At 35.6% G+C, this 13,950-nt stretch overlaps 1 protein-coding gene across 1 annotated transcript in view; it reads right to left on the minus strand.

Annotated features, from left to right (window-relative positions):
* The window catches only part of CCDC73 (coiled-coil domain containing 73), a 145,935-nt gene that overhangs the window by 92,490 nt on the left and 39,495 nt on the right, over positions 1-13,950 (minus strand). Inside the window, exon 2 of the mRNA XM_082410429.1 lies at positions 10,700-11,793. Within this exon, the coding sequence (XP_082266555.1) occupies positions 10,700-10,837 (138 nt within the window). The 5' untranslated portion in view covers positions 10,838-11,793. The remainder of the gene's footprint in view (positions 1-10,699; positions 11,794-13,950) is intronic.

Consider the following 13,950-nt stretch of genomic DNA (forward strand, 5'->3'; position numbering starts at 1 on the left):
CAAGTACTTCAAAAAAAGCATGACACTTTCTAAAGGTTATAAAGAGTAAATAAACCATCAAATTACTCCTCTTTTATTGTTTTTATAAAAACACTTAAATCCTTGTAGTCCTAAGGCAGCTAATAAAAAATAAACACTTTCAAGGTTCTATCTTGTATACTTTATTGAAGTTACAGATGGGATTTTCTTACCAAATTTAATATATATTTTCTCATTGACAATTTAATAAGAATTTTTATTAATAACTTTTGAAAGCTGCTTGAAGAATGAATAAAAATGAAAAGTTCAAATAAAATGTAAATAATAATTTTTAATAAAAAGCATTAAGTTAAATCAAAATCCTAATATAGTAGAAGCATATTATAATATTATCTTTCAGCAATGTGGATAACACTCATTTTATCAGTTTTCCATGTAGTATAAAGATACAGATTTTACAAATCATTATAATTACAAAGGGGTATGATTTCACTCATAGCATAACTAATTTTATGGGGCATTAAAATGCTGCTTAATGTTATTTACCACATATTATACCATTAATTACCCAGTTTCCTTCACAATTTCCCTAGCAAATCATTGTGGGTTTTTCTGTTTTGCTTTGTTTTAGCTGCGCCCCGCCAAAAGGTCAAAAGGCCAAAAATGAAGAGAAAAAAAGAGACAATAGAAATGGATCTACAAGGGGTCCAGATACTAGCGTTTATAAACACAGACTTGAAATAGATGAAACTAATATGCTCAAGAAATTATATGACAAAATCAATTTCAGCAGAGGAATGAAAGTTATAAAAGTAGAACCAAATGAAAATATTAGGACTGAAAATTTAAGAAGTGAAATTAAGAACTCAATAGATTGACTTAATCATCAGATTAGGTAAACTGAAGAGAAAATTCATTAACTGAAAGAAAAAAAAAAATAACCAGACTGAAACATGGACAGAAAAAGAAAAAGAAGGAAAATATAGACAAAAAATCAATAATTATATAGAAGATTTGAACAAGACTGACAAAGTTGACCAAATTCACAGTCATAGTATACTGTACCCAAGAAATACATATTATTTTCAAGTTCATCTATGTTGGAATATTTACCAAACTTGATTATATGCTTGGCTAGAAAGAAAAGCTCCAAAAATATTAAGTGATTGAAATTATATAGAGCTTATAATCTGACATAGTAAAATTATGCTAAAAATCAATTTTTAAAAGTTAAAAAAAAGTAAAATAAAACTCCCAAATATTTATAAATGAAGTAGTACATGTCTAAATAACGCATGGGTCAAAGAATAAATTACAATGAAAATTAGAAAGTAATCTGAACTGAATGATTAATGAAGATACAGTCTACATAAATTTGTAGAATCCAGCTAAAGGCATGCTAAGAGAGAAGTTTAGAGCCTTAAATACTGTATATTAGAAAAGAAAAAAAGGTTAAAATTAATCAACTAAATACCACCTTCAAAAGTTCAAGACAAAAAACAACAAATTAAAGTAAGGAAATAATAAAGATAAGAGCAGATAGTAATAAAACATAAAACAAATATGCAAGAGAATCATCAAAGGCAAAATTTAATTCCTTGAAAAGACTAACATAATTGATAAACCCTTAGAAAGACTGATCCAAAATTCCTACTCATTCATAATATCTCTGCATGAGTTACTTCTTCCATGAAGCTTCCCTCACTCCCCTTAGTAAAGTTAGGCATTTCCTTAGCCACACTCTCACAGTGTATTCTGCACTCCTTTATTATTACATGGTATTATAATCTCTAAAACCTGTCACAGTAAGTGCTCAGGAAACATTAAGTGAATGACCAAATATAGCTTTGCTTGTTTAATATCTCTCAAAAATAAAAAAAGAATCACATTAATTTGTACTATAGTATTTCTTGAATTTTCACTGTTTCAAAGTCCTAATTTCTTTTTACAAACTTTTTATTTTGAAATAATTTTAGATTTACAGAAGACTTGTGTAAAGATAGTAGAGTTCTTGTATACCCTTTACCCAGATTCCCTAATGTTACAATCTTACATAAGTAGGATACACTTATCAAAGTTAAGAAAGTAACATTGTAACAATATTATTGATTAGACTACAAAGTTTATATATTTCACTAGTTTTTCCACCAATATCTGTTCCAGAATACAATATGGGATACCATGTTACATTTAATCATGTCTCCTTAGACTCCTCCAATCTGTGAGAGTTTCTCAGCCTTCTTGTTTTTCATGACCTTGATATTTTTGACAAGCATTGTTGAGCTATCTTGCAGAATATTCCACATATGGGGTTTGTCTGATATTTTCTCATGATTACACTAGGTTTCGGGGAAGAATACCACAGAGGTAAAGTTCCCTTCTCATCACATCATATCATGAGTACTTGATATTCACATGAATTACTGATACCACACAAATTCTTTCTGGGGATCTTAACCTTAATCACTTAGTTAAGGTGGTATCTGCAAGGTTTCTCCACAGTAAACTTAACTATTTTTCCCTTATATTTTCTATCTGTTAGAGCTTAGTCCACAATCAAGGCAAGGGAAATTAAGCTCTACTTCCTAGAGGGAGGAGTATCAAACAATATGTAAACATGTATAAAACCACCACAGTAACTTACTAAATAATTTGGGGAAGATATTGTGTGACTATGAAACTATTCTGTTTCTCCTTAAAGTTTCATCCACTAATTTTAGCATTCATCAGTGGATCTTCCCTGCAGGAATTATTACTGTGATGTTCTAAGGGTGGTTTCTATTTCTCTGCTTCCTCCTACATTTATTAAATGGAATTAAAGATTTTTCCCGAAAAACAGCCAGCTCTACCCACCACCAGTCCCTCCCATCAGGAAACTTGCACAAGCCTCTTAGACAGCCTCATCCACCAGAGGGCAGACAGCAGAAGCAAGAAGAACTACAATCCTGCAGCCTGTGGAACAAAAACCACATTCACAGGAAGGTAGACAAGATGAAAGGCAGAGGGCTATGTACCAGATGAAGGAACAAGATAAAACCCCAGAAAAACAACTAAATGAAGTGGAGATAGGCAACCTTCCAGAAAAAGAATTCACAATAATGATAGTAAGGATGATCCAGGACCTCGGAAAAAGAATGAAGCCAAAGATTGAGAAGATGCAAGAAATGTTAAACAAAGACCTACAGGAATTAAAGAACAAACAAACAGAGATGAACAATACAATAATTGAAATGAAAACTACACTAGAAGGAATCAATAGCAGAATAACTGAGGCAGAAGAACGGATAAGTGACCTGGAAGACAGAATGGTGGAATTCACTGCTGTGGAACAGAATAAAGAAAAAAGAATGAAAAAAAATGAAGACAGCCTAAGAGACCTCTGGAACAACATTAAATGCAACAACATTCGCATTATAGGGGTCCCAGAAGAAGAGAGAGAGAAAGGACCAGAGAAAATATTTGAAGAGATTATAGTCGAAAACTTCCCTAACATGGGAAAGGAGATAGCCACCCAAGTCCAGGAAGCGCGGAGAGTCCCATACAGGATAAACCCAAGGAGAAACACCCTGAGACACACAGTAATCAAATTGGCAGAAATTAAAGACAAAGAAAATTATTGAAAGCAGCAAGGGAAAAACGACAAATAACATACAAGGGAACTCCATTAGGATAACAGCTGATTTCTCAGCAGAAACTCTACAAGCCACAAGGGACTGGCATGATATACTTAAAGTGATGAAAGGGAAGAACCTACAACCAAGGTTACTCTACCCGGCAAGGATCTCATTCAGATTCGATGGAGAGATCAAAAGCTTTACAGACAAGCAAAAGCTAAGAGAATTCAGCACCACCAAACCAGCTCTACAACAAATGCTAAAGGAACTCCTCAAAGTGGGAAACACAAGAGAAGAAAAGGACCTACAAAAACAAACCCAAAACAATTAAGAAAATGGTCATAGGAACATACATATCGATGATTACCTTAAACGTGAATGGATTAAATGCTCCAACCAAAAGACACAGGCTTGCTGAATGGATACAAAAACAAGACCCATATATATGCTGTCTACAAGAGACCCACTTCAGACCTAAGCACACATACAGACTGAAAGTGAGGGAATGGAAAAAGATATTCCATGCAAATGGAAATCAAAAGAAAGCTGGAGTAGCAATACTCATATCAGATAAAATAGACTTTAAAATAAAAAATGTTACAAGAGACAAGGAAGGACACTACATAATAATCAAGGGATCAGTCCAAGAAGAAGATATAACAATTATAAATATATATGCACCCAACATAGGAGCACCTCGATACATAAGGCAACGGCTAACAGCTCTAAAAGAGGAAATCGACAGTAACACAATAATAGTGGGGGACTTTAACACCTCGCTTACACCAATGGACAGATCATCTAAACAGAAAATGAATAAGGAAACACAAGCTTTAAGTGACACAATAGACCAGATAGATTTAATTGATATTTATAGGACATTCCATCCAAAAACAGCAGATTACACTTTCTTCTCAAGTGCACATGGAACATTCTCCAGGATAGATCACATCTTGGGTCACAAATCAAGCCTCAGTAAATTTAAGAAAATTGAAATCATATCAAGCATCTTCTGACAACGCTATGAGATTAGAAATCAATTACAGGGAGAAAAACATAAAAAACACAAACACATTGAGGCTAAACAATACGTTACTAAATAACCAAGAGATAACTGAAGAAATCAAAGAGGAAATCAAAAAATACCTAGAGACAAATGACAATGAAAACACGACGATCCAAAACCTATAGGATGCAGCAAAAGCAGTCCTAAGAGGGAAGTTTATAGCTATAAAGAAACAAGAAAAGTCTCAAATAAACAATCTAACCTTACACCTAAAGGAATTAGAGAAAGAAGAACAAACAAAACCTAAAGTTAGCAGAAGGAAAGAAATCATAAAGATCACAGCAGAAATAAATGAAATAGAAACAAAGAAAACAATAGCAAAGATCAATAAAACTAAAAGCTGGTTGTTTGAGAAGATAAATAGAATTGATAAGCCATTAGCCAGACTCATCACAATAAAGAGGGAGAGGACTCAAATCAATAAAATTAGAAATGAAAAAGGAGAAGTTACAACAGACACCGCAGAAATACAAAGCATCCTAAGAGACTACTACAAGCAACTCTATGCCAATAAAATGGACAACCTAGAAGAAATGGACAAATTCTTGGAAAGGTACAATCTCCCAAGACTGAACCAGGAAGAAATAGAAAATATAAACAGACCAATTACCAGTAATGAAATTGAATCAGTAATGTAAAAACTCCCAACAAACAAAAGTCCAGAACCAGATGGCCTCACAGGCAAATTCTACCAAACATTTATACAAGAGTTAACACCTATCCTTCTGAAACTATTCCAAAAAATTGCAGAGGAAGGAACATTTCCAAACTCATTCTATGAGGCCACCATCACCCTGATATCAAAATCAGACAAAGATACTACACAAAAAAGAAAATTACAGGCCAATATCACTGATGAACATAGATGCAAAACTCCTCAACAAAATACTAGCAAACTGAAGCCAACAGTACATTAAAAGGATCATACTCCATGATCAAGTGGGATTTATCCCAGGGATGCAAGGATTTTTCAATATCCACAAATCAATCAGTGTGATACACATTAACAAATTGAAGAACAAAAACCATATGATCATCTCAATAGATGCAGAAAAAGCTTTTGACAAAATTCAACATCCATTTAAGATTAAAAACTCTCCAGAAAGTGGGCATAGAGGGAACCTACCTAAACATAATAAAGGCTATATATGACAAACCCACAGCTAACATCATACTCAATGGTGAAAAGCTGAAAGCATTTCCTCTAAGATCAGTAACAAGACAAGGATGTTCACTCTCACCACTTTTATTCAACATAGTTTTGGAAGTACTAGCCACAGCAATCAAAGAAGAAAAAGAAATAAAAGGGATCCAAATTGGAAAAAAGAAGTAAAACTGCCACTGTTCACAGATGACATGATACTATACGTAGAAAATCCTAAAGACACTACCAGAAAACTACTAGAGCTCATCAATGAATTTGGTAAAGTTGCAGGGTACAAAATTAATACACAGAAATCTGCTGCATTTCTATACACTAACAACGAAAGGTTAGAAAGGGAAATTGAGGAAACAATCCCATTTACCATAGCATCAAAAAGAATAAAATACAGGGACTTCCTTGGTGGTCCAGTGGTTAAGAATCCACCTTCCAATGCAAGGGATACGGGTTTGATCCCTGGTTTATGAACTAAGATCCCACATGCTGCAGGCAAATAAGCCTGCATGCCGCAACTACTGAGCATGCGTGCTCTAGAGCCCACGCGCCACAACTAGAGAGTCCACGTGCTACAACTACTAAGCCCACGTGCCACAACTAGAGAGAAGACCATGCACCGCAACAAAGAGCCTGTGCGCCGCAACAAAAGATCCCGCATGCTGCAATGAGGATCCCACATGCCGCAACTAAGACCCAATGCAGCCAAATAAATAAAATAAAATAAATTTTTTTTAAAGTGTAAAATACCTAGGAAAAAACCAACCCAAGGAGACAAAAAACCTGTACTCCGAAAACTATAAGACACTCATGAAAGAAATCAAAGATGACACAGATGGGAAGATATACCATGTTCTTTGATCGGAAGAATCGATATTGTCAAAATGACTTTACTACACAAGGCAATCTACAGATTCAATGCAATCCCTATCAAATTACCAACGACATTTTTCACAGAACTAGAACAAAAAAATTTTAAATTTGTATGGAAACACAAAAGACCCCGAATAGCCAAAGCAATCTTGAGAAAGAAAAACAGAGCTGGAGAAAATAGGCTCCCTGACTTCAGACTATACTATAAAGCTATAGTCATCAAAACAGTATGGTACTGGCACAAAACCAGAAATATAGATCAATGGAACAGGATAGAAAGACCAGAAGTAAACCCATGCACCTATGGTAAATTTACCTACAAAAAAGGAGGAAGAATATACAATGGAAAAAAGACAGTCACTTCAATAAGTGGTGCTGGGAAAACTGGACAGTTACATGTAAAAGAATGAAATTAGAACACTCCCTAACACCATACACAAAAATAAACTCAAAATCGATTAAATACCTAAATGTAAAACCAGGTACTAGAAAACTTCTAGAGGAAAACATACGCAGGACAGTCTTTGACATAAATTGCAGCAACATCTTTTTGGATCCGTCTCCTAGAGTAAAGGAAATAAAAACAAAAATAAACAAATGGGATCTAATTAAACTTAAAAGCTTTTGCACAACAAAAAAACCCATAAACAAAACAAAAGACAAGCTACAGAAGGGAAGAAAATATTTGCAAATGATGCAACTGATAAGGGATTAATCTCCAAAATATAAACAGCTCATACAGCTCAATATAAAAAAAAAAAAAAACCCGATCAAAAACTGGGTAGAAGATCTAAATAGACATTTCTCCAGAGAAGACATACAGATGGCCAAAAGGCACATGAAAAGATGTTCAACATCCCTAATTATTAGAGAAATGCAAATCAAAAACTACAATGAGGTATCACCTCACACCAGTCAGAATAGCCATCATCAAAAATTCTACAAATAATAAATGCTGGAGAGGGTGTGGAGAAAAGGAAATCCTCCTACACTGTTGGTAGGACTGTAAATTGTTACAGCCACTATGGAGAACAGTACGGAGGTTCCTTAAAAAACTAAAAATAGAGGTACCCTATGATTCTGCAATCCCACTCCTGGGCATATATCCGGAGAAAGCCATAATTCAGAAAGATAAATGCACCTCAATGTTCATTGCTGCACTATTTACAATGGCCAAGACATGGAAGCAACTTAAATGTCCATCAACAGATGAATGGATAAAGAAGATGTGATATAGATATCGACATATAGATATACACACAATGGACTATTACTCAGCCATAAAAAGAATGAAATAATGCCATTTGCAGCAACAGAGATTATCATACTAAGTGAAGTAAGTCAGAGAAAGACAAATATCAGATGATATCACTTACATGTGGAATCTTAAAAAATCATACTTACAAAACAGAAACAGACTCACAGACATAGAAAACAAATTTATGGCTACCAAAGGGGAAAGGTAGTGGGGAGGGATAAATTAGGAATTTGGGAGTAACATATACACACTACTGTATATAAAATAGGTAACCAACAAGGACCTACTGTATACCACAGGGAACTATACTCAATATTTTGTAATAACCTATGTGGGAAAAGAATCTGAAAAAGAATATATATATATATATATACACACACACACACACACACACACATATATATATACTCACACACATACACATATATATATATACATACACACACCTATAACTGAATCACTTTGCTGTACACCTGAACCTAACACACATTGTAAATCAACTATACTTCAATAAAAAAATAAATTAAAAAAGAAAGAAATCTAAAATGTTCATACTGAGCTAAAATCAAGGTGTTGGCTGAGCTGTACACCTTCATGAAGTCTCTATGGGGGAACTCCTTGCCTCTTCCAGCTTCCACCTGCACACTTTGACTTGTGGCTTCTACCCTCCATCTTCAAAGCCAGCAGTATAACATCTTCAAATCTCTCTTTGACCACATCCTCTACTTCTGTCATCATATCTTTTGCTCTGATTCTGATTATCCTGCTTTCCTCTTATAAGAACCCTTGTGAACAAATTAGGCCCATCTGAATAATTCAGCATAATCCCTCCATCTCAAAATATGTAACTTTATCACATCTGTAAAGTCCCTTTTGCCATGTTAGGTAACATATTTACAGGTTTTGAGAGTTAGAATGTGGACATCATTGGGGTGGCCATTATTCTGCCTATCTTAGTGGGTATATGGGTGTTCACTGTGAAATTCTTTCAACTATTATGCATTTTTGAAATTTTCCTATTAAAATATGGATGAAAACTAAAATCCAGCAATATGGATAAAGTGTTGCCATTATGGTAAATGTGAAAATCATAAATGTCATTTTCCAATGAAAGGAGGAATTTCCCCCTTTTTAAGAATAAAGTTCTCCTTTCAGTGCGGAATGTTATTAAAAGTAGTATACATTCGGGACTTCCCTGGTGGTCTGGTGGTTAAGAATCCACCTTCCAGTGCAGGGGACGTGGGTTTGATCCGTGGTTGGGGAACTAAGATCCCACATGCCACAGTGCAACTAAGCCCATGCACTGCAACTACTAAGCACGCGAGCCACAACTAGAGAGCCCTGCGTGCCACAACTACAGAGCGCATGCACTCTGGAGCCCGTGCACCACAACTAGGGAGAAGTCCAAGCGCCGCAACAAAGAGCCCATGCACCACAACGAAAGATCCCGCATGCCACGACAAAGATCCCTCATGTTTCAACTAAGACCCGATGCAGCCAAAAATAAAACTAAAATAAATAAATAAATATTAAGAAAACGTAGTATACATTCCTGCATTTGATTACTAAAAAACACTGTTCCTATTGTTACCCTGAAATTTTTCAGAAGATTTTTAAGGGAAGCTTATTTTTCAAGCAAGAAATATAAACAGACAAAAATATAATGTTTAAAACATAATAAAACAGAATATAAAGCTTTACATAGTTACCTAAACTTGCTTTACTTAGAAAAGATAACATCTTAAGCTAATTTTATAATAGTAGTTATTTTCAATGCTTATCTAAGATACCTTTTTTTAGCGGGATTTCTTCTTTGTTTAATAGAGTTTTGTGATACTGATAGTAAGTAGCTTTATACACGATGAACATTGTGGTAATCAAATTTTCTTATTATAACAACAAATCTCAGTATTTTTAAATCCTAGAACAGGGTTCATATAATAAAAATGTTGTTTCAGATCTCTTTTTCTCTCACTTATACCTTATTTTCAGGAAGTTAGCAAATTCTATTGATTCTCCTTTCTGTCTCTTTTGTTCTATCTTCAGCTACACATAAGTCCTAGTGACCACATCCCTAGATCATTATTACAGTGTTTTAGAGTTTATTTTCTTCTTTTCAGAATCTTACCAACTCCAACCTATCTAATAGAGAGCTGACAACCTACTCTGCAAATTCAGACCCACAGAATCTCAGAAATGAAATGCTTTTAAGGGTTTTTGTCCAATACAGATCTCCTGCTAAAACCAAACATCTTATACAATTTTATACTAGATATCTCCTTTCTAAAAATCTCAAGGTTATCACTTCCAAAAATAAGGATATTTTATTATTTGAACTCAGAATACTTACTACATACACTTATTCTGTCACTTAATCATGTTACTTGTTTCATATTTAATCATTTCACTGGCACCCATCTTACAGCCGTAACAAAATTATAACCTCCTGAAAGAGCAGTTCTTTTTTTTATCAGCCATAGTATCCAACTGTAATGCTATCTATGCATTCCAAGGCACTCAGCACTAGCTGAGTTACCAAATCTCTGTTTTATTTTTCACTTTAGTTTATAACTTCTTCTTTTCCATCTCCTGATGTTGACTAAATCTGACCTTTTCTCTTTTACTCCATTATCTGGGCTGTATTTCTTCTAAGTAAGAGGTTATTTCATTGTCTCTTTTTTTTCCCCTTAAGACAAAAAATTGGACAAAATCAAGTTCTCTGATTTAAAAAAGCATTTTAAAAAGAAACTTACCCTTCTCATACGTAATTCTTCTAATGCTTCCAGTAAACTTGTTTTGAAATCTAATAGCTGAATAGACAACAATGTCTCTGAAGAACTTTGAAGAGTGAAGACAGATGATGCTGACTCAGTCTTAAAATCATTCTCCATGTTAACATTTATTTCCTGTAATATAAAAAGGTTTTGTTTTCTTTTGCAATTCAATTTATCTGCTGTTTTACAACTTATATTTCCAAAGGCTTTACAATGTCACATTTTCTTGTTTTTTGATACAATGCTTTAATAGTTCAATCAAGAGAGATATCATATGATGTAATATTTAGCTCTTCCTTGAAGCTGGAACTCAGCAATTTATTTCCTATGAAATAACAATGGAATACATTTCCTTAAATTGGTTGTGTAACAGACTCAAGATGTTACACAGAGAATCATTACCAATATCTTTAGTTTCCATTTTTAGGATAAAGCCAAAGGTCTTGACATTTTGCCTGAGCTTAGTTATCAGTCTTCCCTTTATGACCACTGCAGGGCAGAAATGGCCTTTAAGGGGCCATCAAGCCACTGCTCCAGGACCAGGGGTTGAGGTGAGGCAGGGTTACCCAATGCCAAGACTCTGTGTAGCGAAGTCTGTCAAGCTACTGCCCCTTAAGGGAGATGCTAAGTTTCCAGCATCCAGCTCTAAGCTGGGACACTAAGAGTGAAACTGCCAGGATCACTTACAAAATCCCATTTTAACCCACTATATACTACCATTAACAGATAGGGAGTTAAGTGTGAAAGCCAGCTTAAAAATAACATTCCACAGAATTGAAAGGCTTTGGCTCTAATCTTGTAAGGTAGGGCCTTCTTTACAAGGTATGTCTGTTACCTGGGTAGAACTCGGCCGTTTGTCATTGCCCATAAGCAGTGTTAGCTTTGAAGGGCAGACCAGGCACCAAGTAGGAAACCCCAAACAAATAAAGTCCAAAAAGCAAACCATAAGACGAACTGGACACAGGATAGATACCAACCTCTAGAGCTGCTGGGTATTTCCTAAACTTTATAACATCTGCCTCGAATCTCTGTTACTTTGTAGGGGAAGTTGGTTTTTTATCTCTCACAGTTACCTGAGGGAAGAAGCGATTCATACATTAAATAATCCAAATTGCTTAAAAACCAAAAGGAAAAAATAAATCAAAAACACATCTTTCAAGAAATTGACCTGTTTTTCATGAGACTATTCTATATCATTCTATAGTTCTTGGCAGCAAAAAGTATCATTGGCAAAAATAATAACAGACAATTTATAGAAGAGAGACTTCAGCCTGGAAATTAAAATCTTGACTGTGTAACCTGGAGTAAACTGAAGTTCCCATTATCTTCTTCACAGGATGACTCAGTCAGACTTTTTTTTTTCCAGCTGCACCGTGCAGCTTGCAGGATCTTAGTTCCCTGATCAGGGATCGAACCCGGGCCCTCGACGGTGAAAGCAAGGAGTCCCAACCACTGGACCACCAGGGAATTCCCCAGACTTTCTTTCAGATATGGCCAAAGGAGAAAGTGCTAAAAACTACTAAACTACAGTATTAAGAAGGGGGAGAGGGAGTAAATTTATAACCAATGTTATTACCCAAAATAGAAAAAGATTCATACATGCTCTCATGGGAAGTGACATGGGAATTCAGAAGCAGATAAGACTTTGAGAAGGCTAAAGGTAAAGCTGCCGGTGTTTTAGTTTATGTATTTTACAATGTTAGACATCGTGATCTAGGGCTCACACACATCTGGAATGGTCCCATTCATTATGGAGCTTACACAGTGCTTCTTTCTTATGCATGAGGGGTCTCTAAGCACAGTGGTCCAGAACAGTCTCTCTTGCCGTCTTTTATAAGCAGGGACTAAACATACCAAAGCCAAACAACTCTGCTCATATTGTAAAGTCACCATATTTTTAAAAACCCCTTCCAAATTACTGAGCATTAATTAATTAATCGAATTAATTGTCATGACAACAGTCCAGTGTTAAGAAGTGACAATACCCCAACTTTTAAATGGAAGTGGTAGGCATAAATATGTCGAGTCTAAAGGTTTTGGGACTAAGACTGGAACTTATTTAAACTTCGCTGTGGCCCTTATACATCCCATTTTTCACTTAACCTGCTTTGCTTCATTCTTTGCACCCCAGAGGTAATCATTTCCCAAAGCTCTCCTTTGGGCCCTCCCTCCCTCCCCACTCCTGTCAGCTGTGGCCCGCCAGTCATAGGATGGTCCAAACTCAAGCTTCAACCAGCTGTGGGAGGGCTGCTAGTCCAGTGCCTCAATCTCACCATTTTATGCCCCTCCCACCATAACCCACACAGCAAAGCAAAACAACTTCTCTTCCCAAGTTAACTCTTTTCCATGGATGTTACCATTTTTTTCTATGTACTCAAGTTCAAACTCCAGCCCTTTTTTTAAAGATTCAGTTGTGTTAGTCCTCTCACATGTCTCTTTTTTTTTTTGTATACATAGTTGTTAAGCAGTTTAAATTTTATTGACCTCCTGGTTTTTTAAACAAAATTTAAATTTAAGGTCACACCTCTAAGTTTGATGCACTATATACAGATCGTGCAGAGTATGACTATGAAGAGATACAAATTAGTCCACGCTGAAAAAGATTTACTAGAGTACAGCATCATTTTCATAAATACATGTCTCTATCTCATACTCCCATATGAGTCAGGACCCTCACCACTTTGTTGAATTATTGGGTTGGCCAAAAAGTTCGTTCGGGTTTTCTGTAAGATGTTACGGTACTTTTTGGTCAACCCAATACAACACTTTTTGTTGAATAAAACTGGTTTTGGGGGACTTCCCTGGCAGTCCAGTGGCCAAGATTCCACCTTCCAATGCAGGGGGCCCAGGTTCAATCCCTGGTTGGGGAACCAAGATCCCACATGCCACACAGCCAAAAAATAAAATTAAAACAAAATAAACTGGTTTTCAGCCATATAGGTACTCTCCATCCACTCTAATTTCTCCTATAAAATACTGCTGATTGAAATTCCTACGGCACATTTGTCTCATTTCTCTACTCAATCTGGATTAGCCCCTTATCGCCTACAGGATAAAAATCTATAAGTGAAGAGAAACACTACTACTTTACCCCATTCTCCTTGGACTATTTCCCAAAGCCTCACAAGCCTTCCCTCTGACAGGATGGTCTCGAGAGGACTCCTGCCCTGGCTGCCCATTTGAGCTCATGCTACTGTCTCCATCCCCACTCCAAAATTGCTCCTCTTTTG

The sequence above is a fragment of the Balaenoptera physalus genome, assembly GCF_965194825.1.
Source record: "Balaenoptera physalus genome assembly, chromosome: 10".
In the NCBI taxonomy this organism is placed as follows: domain Eukaryota; kingdom Metazoa; phylum Chordata; class Mammalia; order Artiodactyla; family Balaenopteridae; genus Balaenoptera; species Balaenoptera physalus.